This window comes from Poecile atricapillus, chromosome 21 (genome assembly GCF_030490865.1).
Source record: "Poecile atricapillus isolate bPoeAtr1 chromosome 21, bPoeAtr1.hap1, whole genome shotgun sequence".
Taxonomy (NCBI): Eukaryota; Metazoa; Chordata; class Aves; order Passeriformes; family Paridae; genus Poecile; species Poecile atricapillus.
In genome coordinates, this window is record NC_081269.1 from 6,110,784 (window position 1) to 6,125,339 (window position 14,556).

The 14,556-nt window shown below is 44.8% G+C and overlaps 1 protein-coding gene across 1 annotated transcript; it reads right to left on the reverse strand.

Annotated features, from left to right (window-relative positions):
* Nucleotides 1-211: 211 nt before the first annotated feature.
* Nucleotides 212-14,300, reverse strand: TMEM248 (transmembrane protein 248). Its single transcript, XM_058854079.1, has 7 exons — nt 14,068-14,300; nt 5,830-6,004; nt 5,029-5,314; nt 3,367-3,517; nt 2,529-2,712; nt 1,983-2,126; nt 212-1,128 (listed from the first exon to the last, which is right to left on the reverse strand). Exons 2-7 carry the CDS (start codon nt 5,986-5,988, stop codon nt 1,108-1,110), a joined length of 945 nt encoding a protein of 314 aa, XP_058710062.1. The 5' UTR covers nt 5,989-6,004; nt 14,068-14,300; the 3' UTR covers nt 212-1,107.
* Nucleotides 14,301-14,556: the final 256 nt, after the last annotated feature.

Here is a 14,556-nt window from a genome sequence, read left to right on the forward strand (position 1 = left end):
AATGGACAGCAGTAAATGGCAATTTAATGAATTTAACGAGCTCAGCAGTGGATTGGCAGCTGCTCCTCAGAGCTGCAGGCACAGTCCCAGAGTGAAGCCCTTTAGGAGACTCTGGGATTTCTTTTCCTTTCACTCTTTGCACTTGCCCAAAGCAGAGCCCCAGCAGGCTGTTAACACAAAACATCTTTTTATTAAGTTTTACTTTCTAGAAAGTAAAGAAAAAAAAGGAAAAAAAAAAAAAAAGTTTACAGAAAGCTGCTCTGCAGCAGAGACACACAATCCTGGCTGGAGGGCTGGGAGGCCAAGTGGAAAAGTTTTCCAGATAGTCTCTGTGCTGACTGGTTCTCTGACATTCAGCAAGCCAAATGAAATACCAAAAAAAACAAACAAAAAAAACCCCAAACCAAAACAAAAAAAATAAATCAAACAGTTCTCTTCAGTAAGTAGCAGTTTAAAATGGGACTTCACTTCTTAATTTTTTTACTATGAATAAAAGCACAAGTTTGTCCTAAATACAGCACTATTAAAATGTGAATATGTATTTTTTTTTTCTTCCAAAAGAGAAAAAAAAAAATAATCTAAAACGTTGATATCTTTTCTTGCAAGCAAGGAGCAAATGGAATAAAGTATTAGGCCACACAAACACACATTGAATTAATGTTGTAGATTGGTGGCTTTGGAAATGCAGGATTATATCAAAGGTGCATACTTGGTTCAAACACACTGTACAGATTGGGCAAAAAACCAAACATCTCTTGGTTGGTTTGAGACACTTGCAAAGGCATCTTCACCTGCCCAGGTGCAGCTGGACAAAAATCTCTGCCTCTGTGGAGCCTTTTCACTGGAGTTATCTACACCAACACGGGGCTGTCCCCAGGGAAGCGCCGGAGGATTCCGGCCACGCCGCGGGACAAGCGCATCTCCTCGGAATTCCTCTGGATATTCTGCTTTTATAAATATGTACAAATCAATTACAGGCACTTTGAAATGTCTTTGGTTGGAATAAACCAACATTGCAAGGTAATGGATTCACAGAGTGTTAAGACCCAGGCTGGGTTCAGCAGGCAATGGTTTCGGTCGTTCTCGGGAGGAGGAGAGGGGGGGTTTTTATGCTTCTGACAAAGCAACCTGGAAAAAAAAAAACAAAGGAAGAGAAAATATTTAATCAAAGGCAAATTCTTAATCCTGTAACAGTGATATGATTTATCTCTGTGAGCTGGCAGAGCTGTCCTTGACTTTTCAAAGGAACCTTGGAAAGTCTGACTTGGAAAGGAAATCAAAGCGAGTCTGAAGGTGTTTTGTACTTTGCAAAAATCAATAGAACAAAAGTCCCAAACCACCCAAAACCAAAAAGAAACAGCCACAAAAACACCCTAAACCAGCTCAAAACTACAAAATATCATTAAGATCAAAAGGTGTCAATGCTGGCTTCCTACTTCTCAATTAAACATATTCATATTTAATTTTTCAGGCAAACTGCAGGCCCTCAAAGTAACATTGAACAATAATTTTTTTGTTACTGCTTTTAACTTCGTTGTGATTAACAACCAATGATTATTTTAACAGCTTTGTTTTTAATTTAATTCTGATGAACAACCCTTAGAATTATGTATCATGTTTTCCTCCAAGTTTTCAGTCTGTTGTGGTAAAAAATGATGAATAAATGAAGATTCAATGCCACCTATTCATTGCTTCACACAAAACATTTCAACCAACAGCAGAATTATGGCAGAAGAGTCACAGCCCAGCACTTCCTGAGCTGCAATAATCCATTTCTGGAGGACAGAAATCTCATTTTGAGGATCTCCAAAGCACTTGTGTGGATTTTATAACCTCCACCTGCACTGTCCACAATGAAACACCCTCTGGAAGGCAATTAAATCCCCATCTCCAGAGACAAGAAAAACCAGTCTGTCCTCTGCCCAACAGGAGCTTTTCTCTGTTTCCTTATCAGAGTCGAGATTTTGTTACCACACTCTCACCTTTTCAGAGCAGAATTCTGTGTTGCTTTGCCTCAGTTTGCTTGGTCTGCCTTTAATGACTGCATAGCAGAACATGGTAATCACCATCACGAAGAGGAAGTAACTGGTGTGCATGAGGTGCAGGTTTATTAGAGAGCGATCATCCTGCATGCAGAAAAGCAAATTAAAACCATTCACTGACTCAGCATCTGATATTAAAGCAATGTAATTACCAGATCAAGCCAGAAATTACTTCATGGATCAACTTTCTCCCTTTTATACATCAATGGAAGTGATTCCAAATTGCGGCCCTTAATGTTCCTTATGTTAAAAATCTCTGTTGTTATTTCTCCAAATATTGGAAGAGGCTTTTGTGAAATGGTTTCAGAGTAGAAAGGGTGGTTTTTAAGAGCTGTGAGGCACGTGGATGAAGCTCATCAAACCCATTAGGGGGGAGCATTCTCAGCCCTCTGCACCACACAGCAAACCAGCAGCAAAAACAACAATTTTAGGAACCATATTGAACAAAATTTACTGAAAACACCAGAGGAACAGCCCAGCACTTACATCTGGAACAATAACAGTTAGTTTGGGATTTAAAGCGTGGTAGACTTTCCCAATTGCTCCCTTGTAACACCAGAAGGGGTTGTAATCCTGGGCATATTTTGTGTTCGAGTCCCTGGCCGTGGTGAAGATCTTGTACCACAGAGTGGCATTGCTGTAAGTTTCAGGAACACAATGTGGTGGTTGACTGCAATAAAACAGAAATAATCAGCACCCTGAAATGTATTTTCCATGTTCAACCAGGACAACTTTTCTTCTCAAAGCATGGTTTTAGTTTGGGCCTTCCAAAGCAACAACAAAACCCCAAAGTTTAAGTTAAAAACCCCCAAAAGCCACATGATTGCTACGCTAAAATTAGAATTTAACTGCATGTTGTTGCACTAAGCCAACATCCCACAGCTTAAGTGGAAAAATACTGGTTTTCCTAAGGCTTCCCACAGCCTGGAGTTCTCCAGCCTGGACAGAACAGTGCCAGGGAATCCAGAGAAGACAAAGGGAAGATATTTTGGTGAAAGCAAAGCATCCTTTGCCTTGTGCTGATCTCTCAGCAGAGAAGGTAAAAACCTCAGTGTCAAATCTCAGCTCTGAAACTCAATTATGGGGCAAATTCCTTAAATTTCCACGGATTCTCTTGCCCCCAGTGAAGTTTAAACCACAGCTGAAAGGCAGGCATGGGCCAAAAAATCTCAAAGACAGCAGAGGTTTGGAGACAAATGTTTTACCGCGGGGGAAGGAGTGCAAGGACATAATTTCCATCATCACCAGGAATTTTCAGGAGGAAATAACAACTCAGAGGAATGAATGAGGCAGGAAGCAGCCCCTGCAGGAGAGGGGCACTTACACTGTGACTGGGAACACGTTGCTGGCTGCTGTCACAGTCATGCAGGTGGTGAACACAACCTGCTCGCAGTGGCCGTGCAGGACGCAGTCATCGGAGTTCCAGGCAGCTGGCAGCGTGAAGGTGATGTTTATTTCCTCGTGGGATTCTCTGCCTTTGAGAAAGAGAAAAGGAGAGCTGGGGTTTGGTTCACAAAAAGTCTCTGAGCAACAGTCGCTGGGATAAGAATACACAAATGATTAAGGCAGGAAAGCGTCACCCTTTGGAGTCATCCCGGATCTTTGCAGGAAACAAAGAGAGCAAAAAGGAAAGTTAAAACCCAAAACAAACCACAAAATCCCCCAGCTGCTGCTCTTTCTAATCTCTCCCACCTCAGAACTGGGGTCATCAGGCTGCTTTCAGAAATTAAAAACTCTTTATAAGTGAATTCATGCATGTTCACAGACCTTTATTAGAAAAGCCTTTCTCCTCCTAAGAACTTTGTTCCACATCTGTTTTTCTCTGATGCTCATTTTTCTAACTTAAGATATTTGTGTAGAGGAAAAGGTATCAGCAGATAGTGAACTGCACATTAAGTCATGTATGACAACTCCATGTAGAGAAATTCAGACTGAAAATAAATCCAGGGTGCTGCAAATGGAACTTGCATCTGGTAGCTCCCAAAGCAGCAACAAAATAACAACAGAAAATTCAGTTTGCAGCTATGGGCAATGTCTCTCCACAGGTTCAAGACCTTCAGCATTATTATAAAATGCAATTCTGGCTGGAAGCTAAAACACAGTGAGGTTCTATTACCAATTTCTATTAATTCTCTATGAACTCCTGTCAAAACTTTCTGGCAGGCAGCCAGAGAGCAGATTGGTCTCTGCACACCACAGAAACCATAATCATCTTATCTGGTGCTGTTTGTGATATTAAAGCTGGTTCACTTATGCATTTTAGATAAACTAGAATTTTTTAGACAGCCTAATACTCTCTACTGCATCTATGTCACATTTGAAATGTCAGTTCAGGACATGATGGATCAGGACAAAATTGAAGAAAGTCACTGTTTGGAATTTCGCTGGCTTAAAAATGACCTTCCATTGTCATTAGGTTTAATCATTTCAAATTGCCAAGCCTGATCTTGGCACACCTGCAGGTTCCTTTCCATTCTCAATGCAGGGAAAAGTTCCTCTAACAAACAAGAGAAGGGCTCCATGCAGGAATAAACCCACAATAAATTTGGGAAGACATCTGTGCTCTGTGCATAAGATTTATCTCACCCATAATAAGCTGGGAATTTTTATTTGATTATTAAAATTATTAAAATCCAATAAAAATGATTTGGTTATTAAAATCATGTAATTATTTAGAATCATACAATGGTTTGGGTTGGAGGGGACCCTAAAAACTGTCTTGTTTCACTCCCCTGCCACAGGCAGGGACACCTTCCACTATCCCAGGTTGCTCCAAGCTCTGTCCAACCTGGCTGAGGACACTTTCAGGGATGTGGCATCCACACAACTTCTCTGAGTACTCACCACCCTCACAATAACGATTTTCTTCCTAATATTTAATCTAAACTTAGTTTCAGTTTGAAGCCAATCCCCGTGTGAAAGGTTAGGAAAAAACCCTCTAAAAGCCAACTGTAACCTGAATTTTTAAAGGTCTGGCCTTGCCTACCTGAAAGTCCAATCTGGTGCCCAAAAATTGTGGAGCTGAGGTGTGTGACATTGCGAGAGTATCCCCCAAAAGGTCTGAGAGGGTCCAGGGTCAGCGTGATGGTGACGGAGATGTTGATGGGACCAGAGTCCTCGAGGGTCTGTGGGGACTGTGTGGAAGACCTGGCCTGCCCGCTGGTCACGGTGCTCTCTGGAGTTGTGGTGTCATTGAGGAGGTGCTTTAAGGTTTCATTCTCAGATATACAGAAGTCCAAATCATTAAACCTCAGGAGGAAAGTATTCCAGTCCTTCAAACAAAAGGGGAAGATTTCAGACCCACGAGGGAGCTCAGGCTCACTCTGTCCCACCCAGCCCGGTTCCAGGGTATTGAACAAAAATCACACGGCTCACAAAGCAACACAAACACCCCCGGGGCTGGCTCAAGGACAGAAAAGTTGTTTGTACAAGTCAGATGGGCTCAATCCCAGCTCCCTCCCCTGAGCTAGAAAGGAAACTTGGTCAGTTCTCACCATGGTTTCTGCAGAGGTTTCCCTCATTACAGGACAGCGCTCAGGGAAGTTCCCCAAACCAGCTAAACGACCCTAAATAACAAACTAAAAGGTGCCTAGCCCCAGCAGGGAAGATCCATGACAGATGATTTGGCCTCATCATTGATACAAAACAAGACTAACAAACATTCACCCCAACAGCCCTTCTGAAAATAAAATGGACACAATCCCCCACACAACTCTGTGCTCTCTAGGAGGGGAAAAAAGATCAACTTCAGGCACATTTTCCAAATTAACATCGTTTTTGCAGGTACCTCTGTCATTTCTGGTGATTTGATCTCCTTGATTTTGAAGAAGTAGCCCAGTGTCAGGAAGGCGATGGCCATGGCGCTCACGCTGATCATAAAGACCACGAGCGGCGGGCGGCTGCTGATATAAACCTTCAGGTTCTCCAACAGGTTTATGTAGAACATTATTCTGATTGTTCACCTGAGGGGAAAGAATGTTCCAACAGAGTCACTGGAGTGTGTGTTACAGGTGGGGGGTGCTGGGTCACACCAGACAAAGGTCTGACAGAGAGAAATGGGATCGCACACAAAACTGAGACTCAATTCCGTGGCTGTGCTGTTCACTGAGCACAGAAGCTGGGCCTGGAACACAGCAGCCATCGGAACAGGCTCCACATCACCTTCCCAGGGCCCCAAACTGGGAGCAGCTTTTAAGGAATGAGGGCTTCCAGCACAGCCCAGCATCGCTGGTAAGTTATAAACCCAGTTCTTGCCTTTCCCCAGGCAGGGTACCACCGCTACATTTTAATGACAGGAATGTCTGAATGCTCCAAGTTACAAATCAAACTTTGCACATCCTTTGAAAACTGAGGCTGCAGCCTTAAGAATTCTTCTTTACCCCATCCCAAATCCCTCTGCTTTCAAAGAAGGATCTGAGAAGCAGCCCTACATTACTTTAGGTGTTTGCATCAAGAATCCTATGGGCAGAAACACCCAAAAATGGCATTAAGGTGGAAGCTGGAAGACTCCTGGTCTTTATTTAATTTTTGCAGGATCTAGAACTTTTTGTTCTGTCTGTGAGCAAAGCCAGGACCTTACACGCTGAGGAAATGTCCCAAATCATTAATTTTTTCTGCAAATATAATATTTGGTTGGATTCCCCTCCTGAATTTTTATCTGCAGAGCAAAAAAAGACCCAAATGATTGTACCAACTTCCCCACCTCCACTCCCAGGGAAAAGCAAACAGCCCAGTGTGAAAGGGCAGCCTTGTGACATCTCCTTCAGAAGCTCTGCAAGGAGGAACTCCGAGCCTTTATCTTTGTCTTACCTAAAACCCTGGCTGAAAAGGCTTTTAACCCCAGCTGAACCAGCAAGGCAGGAGCTGTTCCTAGTAATGTGCTGCTGATCTCCAAAATCAGGGAAAGGCAAAAAGAATTCTGCACTGCAAGGGTTCGAGTTGGAACATCCATAGGGATTTGGTAACATTTAATTAAGGCAGGGACTGCTCCTGCAGGCCTGGGTGATTCCCATCATCGTTATTTACAATCCAGGTGTAGCAGGGCTGGAAAGTGGCAGCCCTGAGGATGAGAGAGGCACAGGGCAAGGCAGGGAGGGATCTGTGACCTGATCTATTGATTGAAGAGAAAACAAAAGAAGGGTAAAGGACAAGCACTCAGACAAAGCCCTTTTCAGAGCCCACAGAGCACAATGATCCCAACTTCCTTGTGTATACTCAGGATTTTACTGGCAGGAATGCTTCAGTTCCTGTTAACAGAAGAAATATTGACAGAACCCGCAGAAGTGCCCCAGAGAGGGGAAAATCCAGCTCAGGGAGAAGAGGTCAATGCCAACAACACAACCTTGGGCTGTGCCTGCTGACTCCCCACTCGCTCTCCTGGCTGAAACCTGCTGAGACAGAGCTCTCCAGAGCTCAAGATCACATCCTGGCTTTATTATTTTGCACCATCAAGCCCTTCCCATCCACCCTGCAAAGCCCAGGAAGTTTTTCTCAGTGAGAAGTGGGTGCAGCGAACATCTCTACAAAGCCAGAGTGAAAAGCAGGGAAAGGAGAGGGAAGAGAGGGGAGGAAAAAGTGATGAGAAATGTGCACCTTACCAGAACTTTGTCCCAGAGCAGCTGTGGCAGAGCCAGGCGGGCCAGGGAAGGTGGCAGAAGGCAGCAGGGACAGGGAAGGGAGAGCTGGGGCTGGCAGGGATCATGCTGGGAATGATCCGCCCTTCCACACGTTCTGCCTATCTTGTCCCTGGCAGCAAATTCCTTAAAAGAGCCCGAGTTAAAAACCCCAAATGCTCCATCCAGAAGCAAAATGCCAAACACTCCTTCTGGAAACACACGTGGAGATGCAAGGAGATGAAAAGCTAAACCAAGAGCAGAGTTGTAGGCAGTGTCCCCTCCTGAATTTCCTTTAGGAAAGAACACAGATGGGGAGTTTATTGCAGATTTTAATCAGGGCTGACTGTCACCCACAGCACATCCAGGGCTGGGATTCCTTTTTCAAAGGGGTTTCCAACAGCTCCATTAGAATTTGTTTACTGCAGGGTCTAAAACCAGCTACGAAAAAAAACCCGGGATGTGCTGAAAATCCTACACAGAGAAATATTCGAGCTAATATTTTTATGTAAGAGATCACCAGCTTTTAAGTGCCAGTTGTTTAATATGCTGCCATAACTCACTGGCTTTGAAAGCAATTAGAAAATGCCATAAGCTGCAATTTCCGAGGAGTAATGTGCCTTTGGAGCATTTGGGAGGGAAAAGGGAACAACTGTGGATTTCAATACTGGAGCTGACATGAAAATAGCAGTGGTGGAAAGCAGAAGGATGAATGTTTCCATGCTGCTGCCTGAAGAATTACTGATTTATTTTTTTTTATCAAAGTACTTAAATAACTTTAATTATCATGGAATTTGTGATCCAGATGAGTGCATTACATCAGAATCTCTGTGGATTTTCAGAATTCCTTGAACTCTTCTGTTAGAATCAGAATCCATCCCAATTCTTCTGCCAGCTCTTGTAACTAGCTTCCTCCTCTGTGTAAATGAATAACTTCAAAAATACCATTTAAACTTTAAATTCTTGTTCACAGAGTTAAAAAAAAAACAAACAACCAAACAAAACAATGCTTTTACCTCCTGGCAGGTCAGGCAAGCAAGATCAGATTTCACTTTTTAGCCAAATAAATAATTTAGTGAGTGGCTCTAATGACTGCTGCTGCCTCTCTCCACTCCAGCAAAGCCTTTTAATACTTGGTGCAATAAAAATCTCCCCAGTCAGACTAAACAAGGAGCTCAAGAATGAAAACTGCCAGGCTGGAACATTGGCCAGCAGCTCCAAGGTAATTGCTGGGTAGTGAGGGATGTTCAGCAGGAGTTACAGAAACCCTGGAGATGTTGTGCTCTTAAATCAGCACCTACAAACCCAGGCAGGGAAAAAGATTTAAATGGTAAAAGGTGCAAACACAACAGTTTAATCTGTCAGAGTGCCACAGAAACACAGAACTGAGCAGCTAAGTAAAAAGCAAGAAAAGATTCTACAATTTGGGGAGTTTTCCTCCAAAAAAAGCTCCTGATAGAAGCCTCAAAGGAGTAACATTGTGAATTCCTCTTTATTTGTGTATGAAAGAGTGTGAAATAGGAAGCTGCTGAAATAGACTGATGAGTTTTTCAAGGCTAAATTACAAACAAGGAAAATCTTGAAGTCTATTGCAAAGACCAAAAAGTCAATGCAATGAGTAACAGCTATTATTACAGTATTAAATTCCCATTTTGAGGCTTAATATCAAAGGAGTTGAATTCCTAAGAATAATAAAAAACCCATATGCTGTACCAAAGCAGGTATTAAAGGCAAAATTGCAGTGACCAAAGTGAAAAAAATAAAACCAGACATGAAATTTAAAGAGATCAAAGTAGTTTGACATTTTTGTCAATAATGTCAACTACCACCCTGCCACCAGAAAGCTTAAAATGATGGAATTTCCTCACAGATATTTCCCCTTCTTGTTGTGCAGGTAAGGTAATCACTCTAGAGGAGGGGTTTAAATGTAAAACCACCACTGAAATATCCTAAGGAGGAAAATTGGGTGGAGGAGAAGGGCAGGAGGCAGCACTTCCTCTTTAGGATCTCACAAGTTTTTCAATTCTCAATACCTCATTGCACAGAAGAGTGTTTAAATTGAGCTGTGCAGCTCAAAAAAGTAAATCAATTTTATTTTCAAAGGTGCCCCACTACCAGGAGAGCAAAGGGGTTAGGAAATGGGTCAGCTCAGGGTTAACCACTGAATGAAAATGATGTTGTGTGCCAGAGGAATATTTATTATCACAAATCAAGCAAACCATGGGAAAGCAGCCATAAATAAATGCAAACAAAGCAGTGGTGTTCATCTCCAAGTGCCTCTCCTTTAACAACAATAAACAGCAGCAGGTACCAGAATCATCTTTCATTTGGTTCTCTTCAAATTTGACATCTGAGAGTGAAAATAAGGCAAAATAAAAATCAGATTTGGGTGAGCTGGGGCTGGTGCTGGGGCTGTTCAACATCTTTAGGGTGACAGGGACATGGGGTCACGCTGGGCAGTGACACCAAGCTGTGTGGGATGGGATCTGGACAGGCTGCAGAGGCAGCTCTGGGACAACCTGATGAGGTTCAAGACCAAGTGTGAGGAAGAGTGACTTTACCATCCTGATATGGTAAAGAGGGGTTAGGATCTGCAGCAGCTTCAGATCATCTTTTTTTAGGAAGTGTGGATCCCTGTGGGATGAAATTGCACAGCCTAAAACCTTCCCCAGCAGCAGCAGAGCAGGCAGGAAGGGAATTCAACTGCCTCTGTCCAGCTGAGCCTCTTCCCCTCCTCCCAGCCTCCAGTCTGAACAAAAATACACCAAAATCAACCTCCTAAGAAATACCAGCAGATTTCTCCCCAGCACAGAGGGAGGGAAGCAATCAGGGCATGTGGAGGAGGAAACTTCATGAAAACATCACCTTGGGTCCTTGAATCCAACCAAATATAACCCCAAGATCAGCAGCCAGATGTGCACAAACACATCTGCTCCAGTGGGAGATAACAGGAATTGGCTCGGGACAGACAGTGGCTTATCAGTTTGCTGAGCTATTTTATCCATAAATATGTTTACTGATAAAAAACTCCACATTTTCCTGGAGCCTGGGAGCTGAAAATGCCTTTGCATATGCAGAGAGAGGACACTGCACAGGGCAGGAGGAGAGCAGCACCTGGAAATGTAGAAAAGGACATTCCTTCCTCCTGGTGTCCTGATAAAGGATCAGGATGCAGAATATGAACAAAATTCATGGATTGCACGAATAGAACAAAGTAAATGCTTTGTACTTGCATGAAATCTTTCTTTTCACCTCTAGAAACACTTTTCAAAGCTTAATTGATCATTTCAATATCCCCAAGAGGGGCACCAACAGCAAACATTCTGCCCATGAAACAAAGCCAAGGAGGGGAAATAATTTGGTGAGGGATAGAAAATTTTAAAGATCAAATTGAGACTGAATTTCAAACCCCCAAATTCCTGACTTCAACTCTCTATAAAGACAGAAAACTTTAAATAAAGGGTCAATGATGTAAAAAAAAATTAAAAAAAGGAAAACAAACATTACTCAATCCATGTGTGACAGCCCTTCCCAACAGACTTGTGTTGCTCAAAAAGTCTGGTGGATTCACCACAAGCACCTGAACTTTGTGCCAGCTGATACTCTGGGGACAGCAAAGCTGATTTCCATTTCCCACTGGAAGAAAAATTCGTGCAGAAACAGACAAATCCAAACAAGTTCCAAGTATTTTTAATACACTCTGAGTTCTTAAAAATGATGAATGAGAAAAGGGAAGGAAAGTTAAAAGTCAGGAAGCAGAAATAGAGTGAGGAAGCTTTTTTACCTGGTTCAATGAACCCTGGATTCTGACTTTTGTTAGAAGTGAAAAACATAATTTAAAACGTAGCCAGCTGTAAAATCAAAATTAACTCAACCTCTGGTTGAAAATCAGACATTTTGGTGCCAAACTTGAAGCAGGCATCTCTGTCTGCCAAGAGCCTGTGCCATGGGAATGGATCCACTTCCATCTAAAAGAGCTCATGGGCATTTTTAAACCTTTCAGCTTTTCCAAGTCCAAGTCATGACTTCCAACCTGAGTTACTGTAACCCAAATCACCCAGACTGCAATAAAACACACAATAATAGACGAAGGACTTTGAATTTGTAACAAAAATGCTATTCTGGTTACTGCTGCTTAGCATGAGAACCTGGGAGAGGAAAGGAAATCTTTAAAGATCCATGAAAAACCAAATTCTGTGTACACTGAACTGACAGCAGCCAAAAATACAGGATGGCTTAAATCAAGAAGTGTGAAAATTCTCAGTAACTGTTCAATAATCAGAAACTGGTTGAGTGACCAGTTCAAGGTTAATTGTTGACTTCATTAAAACGACTCATTAAGGAATGTGGGACCCAATTCAGCTGTGAAAGTGCAGAGAAATGCCAGGAAAAGGCTGTTCAGTCTGTAATGAGAACTGTGAGGAGACAGGGATGCAGACAGATACACAGCTTGAATCACAAGCAGAAAAATGACTGACAAGCTGAGGAAATGGCAGCTTTGGGGAATGGCAAATTCAGAGTTTGGGTGTGGAAAGAAGGGAGAGAAGCAGCAAAGCAGCCATTGGCCACTGATGGAATAGAAACAGCAGCAAAACCAACTGAAATGAGGGAGCTGAGGTATCAAAGTTACAGCTGGAATATTATCATGGCTGTGTGCTTCACCCCCACTGCTCAGAGGAAACAGGACCTCAGCTTGCTCAGCTGGGTGATTCACTCTCTGTTTCACAGATTAACAAACCCCCAAATGCCAGGACACACACAAGTTTTCATCCAAAACAAAACCTGGGAGTTCTGAGCCCTTGGAACCAGCTTTACCCACAGGTCAGGACAACCTTAGAAAGAAAATTAATTCCCACCCAGCCATGCTTTGGGTAAGGGGAAATTTGGGAAAAGCGACGCAATTCTGACACCAGAGAGTTCCATTAATAATTTAGGGCTCAACTGATAAAACAGCTTCATTTCTACAAAACCCGTGGTGTTATTTAATAAAAAAGAAGATTATCCCAGCTGCCAGATCGGCAGGATCAGCTCAGGGGGTGCTGGATGTGCCAGGCTCTGTCCCTGCTGTCCCCAGCTCACAAAGGACACCCGGCTGTGTTTGTGCCCTGCCCTCAGCTGCTCCCGGGCACTCTCAGAGCACAGGGACTATTTTGTTTAACCAGGTGACCTTTCAAGCTCTTGTCTTTCAAGTGGAAAAGAATCCCATTCCACCAGAGCCACTCCTCAAATCGCGGCAGGTAACAAAGGCTTAAACCCAGGGTTTAATCCTCTCTGATGGCACTCGGGCCGGGCTCAGGGAGCGTTTTTCAGCCACAATTCAATATTATCTCGGCTCGGGCTGCCACAGGAGCTGTGTGTGTGCTGTGCACACCTGCTGAGCAGGAGCTGGCCCGCAGCCATCGGCTCATTATTCCCAGAGAGCCGGGCACAGGCAGGTGCAGGGAAGCGGCACAAACTCACCCGGAGAAACCCGAACCGCTGTGTCCTGCCCGAGGCACAAGGATTGATTTGGGGAGTATTTCCTGGAACTCAGCCCTCACAAAACCGCAATAATCGTTTAACACAACAGCCAGGCCCAGATTTTCTTCGCCACCACGTTCTTCCAGCGGCCAAACTTCGGGGAAGTTGAGCGAGGATGTGGAGAGCAAACCTTAAAGAATCCTTCTCAACCCTCCAGGTTTGACTACCGGCGCAAATTTACCCGGATAATTCCATCTCCACAGCTAACCCTGTAAATAAACTTCCCCAAAAAACAAACCCTTAAAGGGCAAATAAAGGAAAAAAGGAAAAAAAAAACAAAACAGCTGTGCTGTAAGGTATTTTTTGGCAGGGTGATTCCGATCCATGCCTCGGAGGCAGGGACGGAGCAGCCATGTTCTAGGCATGATGCACCAGGAATTTTATTATTAAAACCATCATGAGATCATTAGTCGAGCTACCCCCCCCCCAAAAAAAAAAAAAGTGAAAGAGGATGAAATATGAGTGTATAGAAAATTGGGGGAAAAAAAATCCCAAAACAACCACAAAGAAAAAAAACCCAACGCAGGAACCACTGTTCAGAGGCGATTTTGAAACAACTATTTTTAGTGCTACAGAAATTATTATTTTTCACTGCTGGTTTTTTTTTTTTTTTTTTCCCCTGCTACGACGCCACGCATACAAACTTCAAGCTGACGACCTTTCCCGAAATATTTTTTTCAGGTAAATAACAAACCCAAGGCGAGGCTGCAGCCCCCGGCAGAGCGGAGCCAAGCGGGAGCCGGGGCTCGGGGGCAGCGCAGCGCTGCCTCGGCCCGAGGCTCCCCGGGGGCTCTCCCGGTGCTCGTCCCGCTCCCCCCAGCCCCGGAGCGGCCTCAGGGCGACCCCATCCCCCGGCAGGCCGGGCCGCAGAGCCGCCCCCGTTCCTTCCTTACCGGCGTCCGCGGCGGGGCTCGGGCCCCCGGGCCGGGCGGGGCTCAGAGGCGGCGGCGCTGCCGTGCGGGCGGGCTCTGCACCATCGTCCTGCCCTGCCGGGGCTGCGGGCACGGGCGGACGGGCAGCGGGCGGAGAGGCCGCTCCCCGGGCAGCCCCGGGCCGGACACACGGACAGGCCCCGGCACCGGGCCCCGCCTCCGCCGCCGCTTCCGGGCCGCAGCCCTGACCCCTCACCCGCCGACGGTGGCGCGGGGGGGACAAGATTGAGGCGGCGCCGGCAGCGCGGGAGGGGCCGGGAGCGGCACCGGGAACGGACCCGGGAACGGACCCCGCACCGGGAATGGACCCGGCAACGGCACCGGGAACAGCACCGGAGAACGGAACCGGAGAATGGAACCGGAGAACGGAACCGGGCGCTCACCGCGTTCTCTGCCCGGCCCGAGCGCTGCAGCCCCGCACTCCCTGCTCCAGCCTCCCTCAGGATGCTC